The 16,571-nt window shown below is 42.9% G+C and overlaps 1 protein-coding gene across 1 annotated transcript in view; it reads right to left on the reverse strand.

The window, feature by feature from the left end:
- Positions 1 to 554: 554 nt before the first annotated feature.
- LOC133127597 (carbohydrate sulfotransferase 9-like) overlaps positions 555 to 16,571 on the reverse strand; it is a 73,713-nt gene continuing 57,696 nt past the window's right edge. Inside the window, exons 3-4 of the mRNA XM_061240599.1 lie at positions 3,513 to 3,550; positions 555 to 2,054 (exon numbers count right to left, since the gene is read on the reverse strand). Coding sequence (XP_061096583.1) covers positions 1,008 to 2,054; positions 3,513 to 3,550 — 1,085 coding nt within the window. The 3' untranslated portion in view covers positions 555 to 1,007. The remainder of the gene's footprint in view (positions 2,055 to 3,512; positions 3,551 to 16,571) is intronic.

Here is a 16,571-nt window from a genome sequence, read left to right on the forward strand (position 1 = left end):
CTGTATGCAATCAATGTGCATTTCTGCACTGCCCTAGATAGTCTTCTTTTCTGGCAGTTGGGCCAAATCGCAATCGGAAAAAGGATATGCAACAAACTGAAACGTTGTTGACACACATTGACCTCACTAGATTCAGGGAGCGATAATTTCCTATATATGAATTAAACTCTATATTAACATATATCTATCTCTCTCCTTCCAATAAAATGCAAATATAAAATGTTGTTTATAACATATTCTGTAGCCCACATAAATACATAAACACATGCATTATTGAATGTGAATTATGAGCTACTCATATTTAGCAATTTAAAACTGATGCAATAAGCTGTATGTTTAATATTGGCTACTGGCTGGTACTTTAATCACAATCCATCCCCACAGGTGAGCCGTTCCTGCTTCCCTAAGTTTCTAAAGACAACGGCTCATGTACTCTGCTAGCAGACCTTTTTTTTTAACAAGGTGACAATTATTTGTTTTTCATGGATATTACAGATTTTGCAATATTTATCTGTTGTGTGTGTCATTTTGTCTGGAATAAAATCAGTACAGAATTAAGAAAGCAAACTCTTTTTAATGACAGAAAGCAGACAGACCCATTTTCTGCATAAAATGTCAAATGTCATTGAATGTTATCTTTTCAGTTCACATAAATATTGTTATTTATTCTGTCCACTGTCAATACATTTTTAAATAGTTTAAATAGTTCATTTTTCATCACAAAAAATAATAAATGGGTGTGTAGTCCCATGTATTCAAGTAACAAGAGCACTGGACTTCTTTCAGAACATACCTGGATTATGCCTGTTGACAAAAGGATTCAAGAACAGTAACTATTTTTGGTTGGTAATTTTCAAGCTTGTGTCACGAAAAGGGGCGATACGTAAGGGGTTAAGGAAGAAACAAAACAGTCTTTAAATATCTAGAAGAACATCTTTGGAGTCAATTTTCCCCATGCATAACACTGATCGCTACTTTTGTACACAAACTCAGTTTGGTTTTGACCTTCATCGAGAAATCTTTACATTGCTGTATGACCTTGTATAGTTAAACATTAAATAATCCAAGTAAAAAAAGTCATATATCCTTTGTCTCTCAGTCGGGGGCACTTGATTAATGTAGTGGTTGACAACGGCGGGACTAGTTCTTTCCTCAGCCGAATGCCTGTCTTTAAAGGAAGGGAACCTCAGATCTCCAGGGGCACCGATCAGCCTGAGAAAGTAATTGGCGTCTTGTTCCAGAGTCTCAAACTTGCTGATAAAGTCGAAGGTAATGAAACAGGGGAAGCAGAGCCTGTTGACGGTCTCCCAGTGGATGTCCATTCCCACAGGCCGATCGGGATCCAGGAGATACTGGATGAACTCTCGGAACGTGACCCCCGACCCGGAGCGCAGGGCCTCCCGGGTGGCGTTTTCCCTGTACTTGCGGATTATGGCTCGCCCAAACACCGGGTGATAGTAGGGGTTGGGCTGCTCGAACTTGTCCCGAAAAGCCGACACCAGCCTCTCCACAGGGTCCCTGACCGCCAGGACTTTGGTGAAGGTGCTGAGGTGCTCCTGGATGACCGTCCTGTTGTAGCTGTCCAGCTTCCGTAAATGCTTCCCATAGTGCACTGCATCATGGGAGATGTAGTCCATGGAGGTGGCGAGGCCGTTTAAGACCATCAGAGACCTCTTCCAGTTGGAGCACCCAGCTTTAGGCACCTCGCAGTAAAGGATTTTGTGTTTCTCCTCCACGTATATTTGGGACACCATCTCTGTGAGGTCCAAAGCAGGGGGACCATTCCTTTTGAACTTTTCACAGAAACTTTGGAGGAAAGATTTCCGCCTCTCTTGCTCCTCGTGGATGCCTGTCCATTGGACACCTTTGGTCAAATTGTGCTGTAACATTATTGTGGTCATTTTCACTTTGGAGTTGTCAATTGGCCTCAAGAGAGAGGTGTTATCTGGTTTCGTTACAATGGTATCATCAGTATGGTTTGGAGTCATTTCCCGAGGGTCAAAAGCTGTGTTTTTTGGGCCGCTGAACTTTTGGCTGATTGTTGAAGGAATTTTCTGTTGGAAAAGAAAGATACATTTATTTACAGACTTAGCAGTGAAGCGGAAATACAAACACTTGTGTGATGTTAGATTTGGAACATGTACCATGGGCTCAAGATTGAGTGTCGAAGTGGGCGCCTTTTCTGATATTTTTGACCCTTCATCTACGCCATTAACATCATATTCGCCTAACGTGTAACTCTCATCACTATTTGGAGACATCTGTAAGAACTCCGGCCAAGCAACCTCAAGTACTTATCAGAATTTCAGATCAGCGGGCAGATCAGCATAATTTCTTCAGGGGTATATTCTAGACTGAGGACTCTGACTTAATTTGGATTGCAGCCGTTTGTTTCAAAATGGCCGACAGGGCTTTCTTTGTTTCTTTCTCAGCTGAAGCAGTCGTATTTCTGAGAACATGAAGAAAACTGTGTTTGTGCATATGGCTACAGGTCAAAACAAAACAGCGACCATAATCAATGTTTTCATGCACACTTTACCAGACAGCTCTCTGTCCTCAAGTCATCCCGGATGATTTCACAAAGAGCGCATTCTGATTCTGCAGTCATACAACTTTCAGCTAAAAGAAAAAGCCTGGTACTAACTAGGTTTTTGTTTTTTTTTTTACTCCCAAGACAAAGACAACCAAAACTTCCCATCCCAGCTTCATTTAAAAATCACTGTTATGTAATCATGTAAGTTCATGCCCATTTCCTGAGGCCCCTATTTAAAAAGTGGACAAAAGAAACTCCTCCTCCTCTTCTAGTGTGGCCGGTGGAGCGGGGAGAATGAGGGAGAGAGTGAGAGAGGACCAAATGTGTGTGTGTGTGTGTGAGAGAGTGAAAAAGGACCAAAGTGTGTGTGTCTGTGTGTGAGAGAGTGAAAAAGGACCAAAGTGTGTGCGTGTGTGTGTGAGATAGTAAGAGAGGACCTAAAGTGTGTGTGTGTGTGCGTGTGCGTGTGCATGTGTGTGTGTGTGTGTGTGTGTGAGAGAGTGAAAGAGGAGCAAAAGTGTGTGTATGCATGTGTGTGTGCATGAGAGAGAGTGAGAGAGGACCAAAAGTGTCTGTGTGTGTGTGTGTGTGAGTGTGTGTGTGTGTGTGTGTGTGTAAGAGAGAGACTGAATCAGTGAGAATAAGTGAGACATATCACCGTGTTTAAATATAACACGGAGCACACATTTCCTTGAAAGTGTCTGTCACTGCTTCCGAGAACACTGGTGAATAGAAGGCGCAGTTTGTCTCAGAGTGCCCCTTCCTGGGGAAAGAAAGGTGCGCAGAGTGCAGGCCCTCACCTCACCTGACGAGTCACATCCAACCGATTAAACCATGTTTTTTAAAAGTGTTCATCTCATTTTAAGCGTCTGCTCGTGTGTGTAAGCTTCCTGCTTGCGCAATTCAAACACGGAACACTGGAATCAATATGGCAGCAGTGTTTGGTAGAAGCTGCACTGTTGAAATTCATCATACCTACCCTTGGGCTGTGCTCCAGTGTTGCCTTGGGGTTAAAAACTGCAAAAGAAAGGAGAGAGAGAGAAAGGAGAGAGAGAGAGTGAGCGGGATTTGAAAAAACTGCATTATGTAGATTTAAACATACTTGCAGTTTGACAGAGGAAGATATTGAATTTAATTTGATATTTGCTTAGTATCATTATGCCAAGTTTTCCAATTTTCATCAGCTGCGGTATATAAAAATAGTATACTCTGTAGTATAGGTCACAAAAGTAGCTTCAACGATGCTCTCGTTTTTTTATTGATTCTAAATGAGCAGGCTGAAAGTGGACGATATTAGGCAACCTAATTTAAAGATAAGATTATATCTTTAACCATCTGTTATACAACTTCAGATAACAAAAACAAGAACTAAAAAAAAAGAACACCTTTGCTAAGACTTGTATTGTATTATAGTTTGAATGTACACAGATTGTGTTCAATCACCAAAAACAAACACACAAACAAACAAAATGAAGCAGAAATGCCATCTGGCATTCACAGTCTTTGTGTTGTACAAAACGCAGGCAGAATAGGAGCCCATGATTTGAAGCCCTGAAACGGCTCAAATTTCTAACAATGGCGAAAAATCATTAACAAAAATCACATTTTGATGATAATATATGCCATGGGGGTACTGTATTGTACAGCGAACAGCCTATATTGCAGAACATCACTGTGAGCGTTTATTTTTATCCTGCAGACGAAATCCATCTCTCATCTCTAAATATGTCCTCTCCTCTTCAGTTCTGATTTACTGGGCTCTGTAATGAAATTTTTCCCTTGGCACATGGAGCATAGAGTTTTTACCACACCACCCCAACAACAGTTTTATTTTTCAACACACTAACATAGCCATGCACCATGAATGTAACGCTAACATAGCCATACACCATGAATGTGCCGCTAACATAGCCATGCACCATGATGTAAGGCCAACATAGCCATACACCATGAATGTGCCGTTAACATAACCATGTACCATGATGTAATGCTAACATAGCCATACACCATGAATGTAACGCTAACATGGCCATACACCATGAATGTAACGCTAACATAGCCATGCACCATGATGTAATGCCAACATAGCCATACACCATGAATGTAACGCTAACATGGCCATACACCATGAATGTAACGCTAACATAGTCATACACCATTAATGCGCCGTTAACATAGCCATGCACCATGAATGTGCCGCTAACATAGCCATGCACCATGATGCAACGCTAACATAACCATGCACCGTGAATGTGCCGCTAACATAGCCATGTACCATGATGTAACGCTAACATAACCATGCACCATGAATGTGGCGCTAACATAGCCATACACCATGAATGTAACACTAACAACTCAGAAAGTGATCTCACAGCACTGTGGTGGTAGCGTGGTAGGATGGAAGACTACAGTTTCTTCTCCATAGCAAAGTATTCAGAGGGAATGAGAGCCAGATCATGTGGGAAACTGCTCCGGCTGGGAAGTTATTTCACTGAGATCGCGATGATCCAACGTGGATTAAAGCAGCAGAAAATGGGTCACAGCGAAGACAAGGAAAGTTTGTGGGTTCGGTTAATATGAATTTTAATGATGGATAAAAGAGGCAAGGGCAAATAATGAATATACATCAATCCCCCTTCAGGATGAAGAAATCTTGCACGCAGTGTCGTACAGCCATTATCCAGTTGCTCTTATGTCAGAAGTCTGAAATGAGACTCAAATAATGCTTGAATGGTGAGTCGTCATGGTATCTAAAACCTTGCATTCACACTGTTTGTCTCCAGTATCACATTACTGTATATCATCCATAAATTTCACAACTGCCTTCAGCCTTTAACACAACCTCCCAAAAAACAGGACCATGAGCTTTCTTTTTTTTTTTTTATGTACTGGTCCACATGAACACCACACTTCTGAAGGCCGTGAGCTTGAGCTATATAGCCCCAAACGGTACCCACAACACAGGGTTTTGAATATTACAGTACTGGTTTTGAAAATGTATGTGAGAGGTATTTGTGAATAAGATCACAGGACACTGCCTCATTGAAATGCATGCGTCATTATCAGCGAGGAAGGTTTGCGTAGCATCAGTTAAGCCACCTCAGTTCGTCAGATTGTTAGGCAACATTACTGATGAGCCGATCAGAAGGTTCCGAGCCCATTACTGGATTCCATGGAAACGGTTCTATTGGGACAGTCCTTGGAATGGGTCCTCTGGGCGTTGTGGTGCATTCCATTAGCAGTTCTGGCTGTATCCCGATTTATCAATTTCATAATGTGCCCAGGAATGAGATTCATGAAAAAACGGGACAACGTCCTGATGCTTCCCAGAAGAGTAAATTACACATAATACTGACTGGCCCTTTGACTGAGAAGGTAGCATAAGCCCTTGATTGTAACAAAGCCAGCAGGCATTAGCTTGGGCTAAAATGTGTTTTTCAGCAGACATGTTCTTTAAAGTAGAAGCCACCTTTCACTGACCATTACATTTTACTGATGCTTTTATAAAAAATGACTTACAGTTGTTTAGACCAAGCAGGGGACAATCGCCCCCGGAACAATGTGGGGTTAAGGGCCTTGCTCAACAACCCAACAGCTGTACACATCTTATTGTGGCTACACTGGGGCTTGAACCACCAACCTTCTGGGTGCTAGTCAAGTGCCTTAGCCACTTGATCGATATCTATGTTTATAAACATAAACAGTTATACCAGCTCGGCACTGTATTGTCTCCAAAGCACCTATATCTTACACAAAGTCAGATAATTAATCATTATTTTACTTTACTTCGATGCTATTTAGGTGTATACTCAGTCCGACTGGAGTGCATTTATATTCATAGCTGAGTCTATGTCAGGCAACAACAGAACATTTATGAACGTTCTACGATTTCAGTCGAGCGACACTCTGTTGCTGGGCTATAAACTGGCCTTAACTGGAAGGCCCAGACAAATTTGTGACGTCACGGAAAGCCAAAGAATGAAATGTGTCTATGGAAGCTGGTGGATTGTGCTGTAATTACCGTGTTGCAGATTTTTAAAGGTAGAACTCATTTCAAAGTTAATCAATGATTGTTCAATCAATTTTTAAGTTTCTATGTGGCTTCATTCCATTGCTTGTACTTGAGACAAAAATATAATGAGCACAATTTTGTCTCATTAAACCAGCTTTAAATCATACTTTTCATTGCAATAACTCATTAATATTATGAAATTCTTCCTGGGTTAAGCATCATTTATAACCCTAAAGCTTATTAAAGATCAGAGATATTTTTCATTTTGTTCATTAAAAGCCCGTATTAATTCCATGAATTCTGATTTGCATTTATCCAATTTATCCTGGAATCATCTCAAGTCTCTGTTGAAATTAAAATGAGGACACTCGTTTTCAAAGGCACCCCCAAGACTACAGCATTTAGTTTTAAGTTATTTGGTTAAGAAATCTTCATTTGCATTATAAAACAGTTTGTTTTCAGACATAATTTTCAGCATTTCACTCACTCCATAACGAGGCTAATTACAGTTTCAATATTCAAATATTTACAACATATCCACTTACATACAGTATCTAAATATCATAAGTGACCTGAATGTGTCCTGTAGGCAACTTTATTTACATTTCATCTTCACTCTTGGTTTATATCATTTATGCATATGTTTTTAAGTCTAGAACCACTGAATGAAATGCTGAAATCGCATGGTACTGGGGACTGCAGCTCACATGAATCAATAAAAGGTGAAAAAAGGTGAATTTAACAATAGCGATAGGAAACCTTCACAATTTGCCATAAGAAGCGCCCTCTATCAGCCTGCCGGTGTAACTGCAGGGAATATGTAGCTTCCTCAGCGAGGCAGTTCCTAATAGCGTGATCCATCTGGATTAAGCCTATTCTTGAACGTTATTAAAGCATGACATGTTTTTAATTCCTGGACGCTAATGCGTTGTGGAGGTTGAAATCCCAGGCATCCACGACTTATCGCCCATGCGTTTCGGGCCAGCCTTTTTTGCCGGACCCCGTCTGACAGGAAGAAGGGAGACACAGAAGCGTGAGGCTAACACACTCTGACGGAGGGGATTGGAGCTAAATCAGAATTTAACCAGCTGTAATTACCAGGGAAAACCGTTCTAACACCTGGTTCTGTCTTGGAGAAAAGGCATTTAGCAGAGTTCTTTAAACAGCGAAATGTCAGGGCGGTTCATTAGGGCAGGGAACAGATTCAGAAAGGTCAAGGGTCGCGACAACTGACGTGAATCATAACGGTACTAACTAAGGAGCTATCATATGCTGAGCTGAGAGCCTGAATATAATCCTGAGGATACTCGTTCGCCTTATTCTCAGTGGCTATTAACCAACCACGTAGTTAACAGGGGTGGCTTATTCTTGTGAACAATGGCATTACAAGCCTGGCTATATTCTACACTATAATATATTTTATAGCCATCTACAACTGTACTTGTTTATCTATTTAGTGGTACAATACACACATAAACCAAACATGCAAGGAATGTCCTTTGTAATGAGTTGTCGGGGACTGCTTTGATCAACTGGGGTACAGTTGGCATGAACATATATTGGAAAGCAATTTCATATAATCATGTTACTGTTGTTTTGTTTGTACAGTACAGCATTCAACTGAAGAACCAGCTGGTAGGGTGTACGCACGTACACCCACAACAACCAGGCAGCCACAACATGTAGATGGATGATGTCTCTTGAAGATACTAAAGATACTAAGTTACCAAGCTGCGCTCCAGGAAAAAACCCACCACAGTGATATGCAGTCAGATTAAGGGTACTCTTAGGCTAATATGCTGGAGGCGGTCCAGCTGTTCAAAAGCATCATCTCCTAGTTGCCATGGTCACCTAGGAACACATCCTTCTGTTGGCAGGGAATTACTGAAGAGATGAATTTGGCCTTCAACCTGTGCCTTTAACTGAAGGTATTCACCCAGTAAAGCAAGCGAGAGGTACCTCACTGTGGTTGCCGATTGCCAAAAAAAAACTTACATTAAATATATGTTGAACTTCTGCAACGATTTCTTGTTTATCTTTAATAATTAAAGGGCTGACATGACCCAAAGCAATATATCCACGAGTCCTAGACAACAAAAAAACGAAACATTATCAAAGTTATCACTCCTTATCGATAACCGGTCATCGTTATCGATATCACATCATCTTTTCACAATAGCGAGGCAACGTTCGCCAATGGCTATTATTAGAAATAGTGTTTTTCAATTATTCTAGTTGTTTGGCTTGGCTGGGCCCAGGCCATCCTCATTACTAAACCACACACGGCTAAATTTCCCACATCCGTGTGAAGACAGCACCCCCTACAGAGTTGCATAATCTCTGGGTTTGACGCAGGGCCAGATCTCTGGGTCCTCTCTCCAGGCGGGACATGAAAGAGGTCCCTGCTTTGATTCTGATTGAAAGGAACGAAGGAAACTTGGCTTCCCCAATATGTTTTGATTGTGAGAGGGAGGCTGATGCCCCCCTCGTGAGCTCTGGCCCTTTAATTGCCCCGGAGAGGAAAAACAGACCTCTGCCTGTCAGGTCTGGTAATAGTGATGCCTGCACATTTTCTGTGTGCTTCAAAGGATCCTAGGAATTGCGGGTTGTTTTGCTCGGGAAGACGGCTGCTGGTGCCCCTCACACCCCCACCCCCGGCCGGTCACCTGCCCCCACCTGCATGCCCGTGAAACCCTCAAGCCTTCTTCTAGAAGTTCACCTGGCAAATTCCTCCGTTCCTCCGCATGCGAGCAACCCCTTCTTCGAGAGGGGGCGAGTTTGGGATTCTCTCCAATGTCTGAAGCATCACACAAGGCCTGGATTCCACCATCCAACAGGAGTTGGCCACACTGCTTGCCCAGGATGCACTCCTGCCTGGCCTGCTTTGGCCGCCCCCCCCGCCCCCCCCCCCACATGAGCTGGTCCCCTGTCCTTGCCAGACCTGCCCCCTTCTTTGCCAAAGCTGCTCCCCCCCCCCCGCCCCCGCCTAGCCTGGTCTGGTCCCCCTTGCTGCTGGAGCCAGAGCCTCATGTACACAGAAGAAGCTTGGAGCAGCTACCACAAAATGGCTTCCACAGAACCGTGACCAGGCTCCTGAGAGCTGCACCAGCAAACGGAGAGACTGGAAAAACATCAAATCAATCTTCATTAATCCCACTTACTGAAGCTCAAATACGATCAGATGAAATCAATATGAAGTAAATAAGAAATGTAAATACAGAGGGTAAATATTGTGAAATTCAACAAATGGTAAAAGTGGTGAACAGGCACAAACAGCCGGGTATACAATAGAAAAAACTATGAAAACAGGCTTTTATTGAAGCTTTTTTCACTTTAATTTTTTATACAAAATGTCCAAATTTCTCTCTGAAATTCAAATTCAAATAGAAATCAGCTTTGTTGGCCTGGTAAGGGTACACTTCCATTGCCAAAACACACAGAAGAAAAACATAAAATCTACAACATACAATTGGTAATGAACTATGATAGATCTTTCTTTATTATGCTTTTTGGTCCCATTGTTAGTCACTGTCCTTCAGTTTGTGGAAAGTGCAATATATTGTGCAGCCAAATCCCCACATTCCCTCCTCTCTCCCAAAAGGAATAGCGGCCAATCTCAAATCTCTCAGAGACCGTCTCTCTCTCTCTCTCCCCCTCTCCCTCTCTCTCTCTCTCTCTCTATCTCTCTCTGTCTCTCTCTCTTGATCCAAATCGCACTGGACAAAGCAAGCCTTTGAATGCTTATGTGCTTATGAATGTGATAGAGAAAATCGCATCATCTCATAAATGGCCTAAACCACGGGCACATTGTGACAGGCATTGGGCGGGAGGTTAAACTGCAGATTCTGTAATGATTCATAAATGGGGCGACATTATGGCATGGCCACATTATGACAGGTATTTGGGGTTAGGGGTCAGGGGTTAAACGGCAGATTTTGTAATGATTGCGATTGCCCTTTCTCAGGTGCCTGCCCCCGTACCCCAATCCGCTCACAGTTATGATATCAAAGATGCTGGCCCCACCTCATAAGGTAGTCACCTGTAATCACAGAGCATGACCCTCACTACTTTCTTTCAATTTTTGTAGAAAAACAAGGGAAGTGCAGAGGTTATTAATTGGATATAAAATGGCCAGATTTGTAGATATCATGATAATGATAATAATATAGGACAAAATTAAAGTAATTCCAATACTTGAAAATCAGGACTAGGAGGAAAACTTGGTAAACTTGTAGGATTGGAGGACGATTATTAACTTGTATTTTTGGAACAAGATGGATCAATGTCTGAGCAAGGCAGGCTTTTAGGGGAAAATCTTTAGAGTCCCACAGGCAGCTATGAATTCATTGGGGAAGGAGGCTCTGTAGATAAAATGGTTACATTATATATGAGTTTCTATCTTAACAATAGAAATTCATGCCTCTGCTGGTATATCAGAATCCAATTAAGTGGACCATTTGGTAGGTGCTTTACAAGTATCTGGAATGCTGTCAATATTTGTATTCACGCCTATATTAATGTACAACAGTTACTGCACTGTTGAAACTTTGAGGCTATATTTCATATTTCTTTACCTGAAAGGTTCGGACAGGGTATCGAATCACGTTCTCATTTATCCGTGATTTTACAGCCCCTCTACGAGCCAGACGTTTATTAGTTGCCTTCTCCGATGTCATCGTTACTAAACAAGAATTACTGCAAACAGAATGCTGTAATTTGGCAGAGGGTGAAATGCATTATTGGTTGAATCCAATAAACTCTTTTGATTACAGCAGCTAATGGACACGGAGGATTGTGCCCCATTCTTTCCGCATGAATGGATTCCTGCCCAGGGATTTTACACACGGCCCACCCTTTAGAAGCACAAAAAGTCCAATACTCGGCTGTATTTTACTGTTTTTGTACAAGAGAGGAGAAACACAGAGACAGAGACGGAGGGAGAGGGAGATGCAGAGAGACGGAGAGCTGAAGAATGGAAGACAGAGAAAAACAATGAGGGAGAGTGAAAGAGTGAGCGAGAGAGATGCAGGTATTGAAAAACAGAGAAAAAGTCATAGAGAGCATCTCTATTGTACACTGACAAAACTAAAGTAATATAAATCCATGATATACTGTCACCTGTACTTCTCTTCCACCTGTGCTGTTCCGTCTCTGCAGTGACAGTTTTGTATTTTAACCCTTGGCACTGACAGATCACCTTATCCCTGAAATGGGCTCACCCCTCTGATGTGGGTTAAAGAGCACTGCCAGGGTTCCTATTACACTTGGGCATTCAAGGGTGCTGGGGGTTATGATCGTGGAGGGGGGGTGGGACTCAGGTCTCTTCCGGGGAGCTAAACTCCCCTGTAATTCCTAATCCTGTGGTACATTCTCACTTAACAATTAGCATACTAATGTAATGAGTGAATCAAGCCCACTCAGGCAATCTCAATGATTGAGAAATGGTATGACCCACCATGGGGGTGTTCAAAATAGTAATACAGTCTTACTTTAGACATGGCTTGGGAAATACATTTCCGCGTGTGCCATTGGAATAATTTAATTGATGTAGAGATGTTAGAACCCTTCACCTACTCCAGGGCGGTTCAGGTCTCAGTTAGGTGGGTTAAGACCCGAACCTTAACCCCCTCTGGAATTCACACCCTGAGCACTGCTAAAGTACACCGCAAACTAAAGCCACACGAGAAATTAAAAACTAAAGAGTTTTAATGACATTCCCATGTCCTTAATTAAACATAACTTCAGTTAATTAATTTACCATGGGTGATTTCTGTCATTAGTAGACATGTGGTGGGAAGTGAACAAAAGAAATCACTTCAGCATGCAGTACACAGATAATTCAGCTCTTCTTCTCATTACGTATATTAAAATGGAAATTTCTAATTGACTATAATCCTAATGAGATAAATTGTACCACTGAGATGACAAATTGCAAAATGACAGCGTAAATAGCTTCAGTTTGCGTTCATAGTTTTGCTGTCCTCGTAAAGAGAGTGTTGTTCTATCAATCCAACATCCTGGAGAGACACGTTTCATTTCTCAAAATGCCAAATGTTTCTGTCAGGCGAGAATAACTCATGCAATGTGAACCTTTAGCAGCCACCATTAAGCAGCTCACCGCCACTGTATTACGCTGGAGTAGAAAATGTCTTCACTTCTCTCTCACAGCATGGCTTCGGCATAACACATTCACAAATATAGTCTTCAAGCAGGAATAGGCTCAGACGCATTTAGAGATGAGAGTTCAAGATTATAGGGCATAAATTCATTTTATTGCTATTTTCTCAAAACCCTTTCTTCATCAATAGGCTGTCACTGCTGTGAAAGTGAGCTGCTCTACTTTCCTCTCAAATGTTAAGCCTGTATTATATATTTTACACAAGTGCACACAACCTGTGACATATATGCCAGGATAGCATTTTTAAATATCCGGGTCGTACGGTAAACGGTAACGAAAATCAAAGTCAAAAGAATCAAAGCTAAAAATGTTGTCACTATCCAAATACAAGGCTGCATTGTACATAGAGATATTGCTCTGTGTATTGATTAGTCTTAATTTATGCATCACCGGTGTTTGCCCATGAGGATAAAGTGAACTGAAGGAACTCTCACAGGAAATCTCAAATCGCCAGTCCCTCTGGGACACTTGTGCTGTGCTATTCAGCTTTGTGTGAGTAAGCACACTGCTGATCTCATTGCTCCCAGTGACAGGGTAACAGCAGGACCTCTGGAGATCCAACCCAAAAGCCCCTACCCCCCTCCCCACTCCTCCACCGCGTCCCACCGTTCCCCGTGATAGAGCAGGTGCTGAGACACTGCCTCCCTGGGTCTGGCATGAGATGCAAACAGCAGGCGATTTTTCAATCTGCTGTCTCCCAGTGACTTCCTCTCCTGAGAGTAGAGGTGAAATAAACAGTTCCCCCCTCTCTGGTCTCTCTCTCTCTCTCTCTCACTCTGCCTGTTTCCCCCTCACTTTCACCCTTCCCTCCCTCTCTCCCACCCCCTCTTCATTAATTTCTCCCTCCCTCGCTCTCTGCAGATGCGGAGCGGGCAGGAGTAATCGAGGTCCCCGCTATCCCACTGAGTCTGAGTGGAATGGGAAGCTGCCACAAGGGGGCAGTTGTGTGGAGCTGAAATCATTCCCTGTGGAGCACAGCTCAGAGCTGAAACAGCACACCAGCCCGGATCTCCGTAAATCACGCACACTGTGAACGGCGCTGTTCGGTTTGAGCTCTCGCTGTGGACATCTGTACAGAGACGGCAGATAAAGAGAGGATCTCCTCCTCCTCCTCCTCTTCTTCTTTTTCTTCTTCTTCCATTCCAGACGTAAGACTTTAGAAAAATATGGACCGGGTGCCTGTTACGTCACCCACTGACAATCCATGGGCTCATCAAAAGCGTTTTGTAGCCCGGGAAGTCAAGTTTACTGGCACCACCATGTTGTACAATTTGGAGCCAGAGACTGCGCAGTAGGGAAGCCTATGTGGCTCCTCCACTAAACGTGAGAGAGAGAGTGACGTAATCTGTCCCTGATTCATCCACAGAGTATTGCTCTATTGTCCTAGAAATGCGCACATGGGTGAGGTGTGGCAAATTTGGGGAACAGTATGCCAACAGTCTAGATGCAAATATGGATTCTATTTACAACTGCAATTTGCAATGTTAGTGATGTGTCTACTTTGATAGGTTTGTAATTGTATTAGCTAAGCAGGCACACAACTAAGTTTCAAATGACACAATCACGTGATAGCGTTGTATCCACTAAACGGTCGATACATGACAATGCCACTGGAACTGGAAATAGGGCACTGGAAATATTTTCCAAAAACTTACAGTCAAGCAGCTCATTTTCACTTGTGTATTCAGACGTGTAACGTGACTGTGTCATACTCTGCATTCCCTGTCTAGTGCTTCTGTTCTCCGGTTTTTGTGCTTCTTGTCCCTCCTCACTTTCCATAGCCCTCATTAATTCTGTCATTCAGTTGACCTGTGTCTCATTACCAGTTTCCCTCATGTGCACTTGTTTGTCACTTCTGTCAGTCACTCTGTCTATTTAACCGCCTTGTTTTCCCTCAGTTCCTTGCCAGATTGTAATGTGTGTAAACCATTCTCTCCAGCAGGTTGCTGCTTGTCTGTGCTGTGGTTCGACCTGTTTTGGTCTGTACCTTTGCTCGTTCTTCCTGCTTTTCTGTGTTTGGACTTTCACCTGTGTCCAGGACCAAGATTTAGGAACACAGGACACAGGATTCCCTGTGTAATGCCTGTTTGTCCCATGATTCGCGCTGTTCGCTTTACCGGGCGGCATGGATGGTGCAGTGGGAAGCACTGCTGCCTCACAGCAAGGAGGTCCTGGGTTCGAATCCCGGTCGGCTGGGGCCTCTCTGTGTGGAGTTTGCATGTTCTCCCTGTGTCGCGTGGGTTTCCTCCCACAGTTCAAAGACATGCAGGTTAGGCTGATGTGTGCGTGTGTGCGAGTGAATGGTGTGTGCCCTGCGATGGACTGGCGACCTGTCCAGGGTGTATTCCTGCCTTTCACCCAATGTATGCTGGGATAGGCTCCAGCCCCCCTGCGACCCTGTTCAGGATAAGCAGGTTAAGATAATGGATGGATGGATGTTCGCTTTACCCAGCATGCATAGATTGACGCAATTTCCAATATGAGTTTCCAAATCGTGCTTCCACATTTTCTCCAATAAATGTTTCAAATCTGTAATGCCTTGCTGAGTCCATGCCATGTCTATTCCAAAAAGCAAACATGGGAAGCTGAAAAGCCAATTCTTAGATACACATGTTGTTAGCTAGCCAATTATTTCATTCAAACCAAGAAACCCAAAACTTACGATTGCCTAAGCTGCACATCATTTGGTCCTCAATCTCTTTATTATGAGTTTTTCCCTCCAAAAACATCTTAGAAAACAGATGATGAAGTACATAGTCAATTTTGTTCATATTTGTGCCTGCCAATGCGCCTTAAATGCATGACAAATTGAGGGCGTGTGTCAGACACACAGACCATCAGACTAACAAGCTGAATAAATTTTACCCAAATGGATAACAAATCGAGAGGCGTGTCATTATACGTAAAGCACGTCACAATGCAATATGCTGACCCGGGGCTGAGAACAAGTAGCCCTGTAGCTAAAATGTTGGTCATGTGCATGGTGCTGTTGTTCTTGGTTTCACCATTATTCAAACCAAACCACTTCAATTAATTTATTGACATGAAATAAGACGATAAACGAAGATCTACACAGAAGTCATTTCTAAAAACATATTTTCCTTTTTTTTTCTTCAGAAGATAGGGGGAGCTTAGCCCTGTTAGGCCATTTATACCAGCCAGCACTTGTAAGAAGTAAACTACCTCTATAACTCTGGCATCAAACATTTCCCATTTTGCTCCAGATGGCTTGGCCTCGTTGTACAAAGCAGTGACATGAGCTGGCCTACCGTAGGCTGCCTCCCTGTTGTGCTTGTAAAGGTGACCACTGCAGGAGCTTGACAAGATAAGACACACAATTAAGTGCTTGTTGTGTCGTACATACCAATCGATCAAATTAATCTACTGCTGCCATCTGAAATGCAAGCAAAGCAAAACTCCAGTCTAGCGGAAATAGCTCAGCTTTAGTGGACAGGATGCTGTTGGAGGCTTTCAGATGAATAAAACACACACGCATACACACACACACACACACACACACACGGGCACACAGACGCACACAGGCACGCATGCAGATGCGTATGATATCAAACATGCTCATCTTGGTTTGGAGTAAACTTAAGCAGGGAAGTGCTGTTTGAATGTCTGTGTTCCCTACAAACAGATACACACACACACACACACACACACACAGAAAACTACCAGTCAGCCTGCAGACTGCTGGAGTGTGTCTTCCTCTGGAGTGAGCAGGCTCTCATTACCCTCCCATTGCTGGGATGGGTTGTCAAGCCTCCTGCAGATCTGGAGCTGGAGACACAACCCCTCTTTCTCTCCCTCTCTCTCTCTTTCTCTCCCTCTCCCCCTTCCTT

The sequence above is a fragment of the Conger conger genome, chromosome 4 (assembly GCF_963514075.1).
Source record: "Conger conger chromosome 4, fConCon1.1, whole genome shotgun sequence".
NCBI lineage: Eukaryota > Metazoa > Chordata > Actinopteri > Anguilliformes > Congridae > Conger > Conger conger.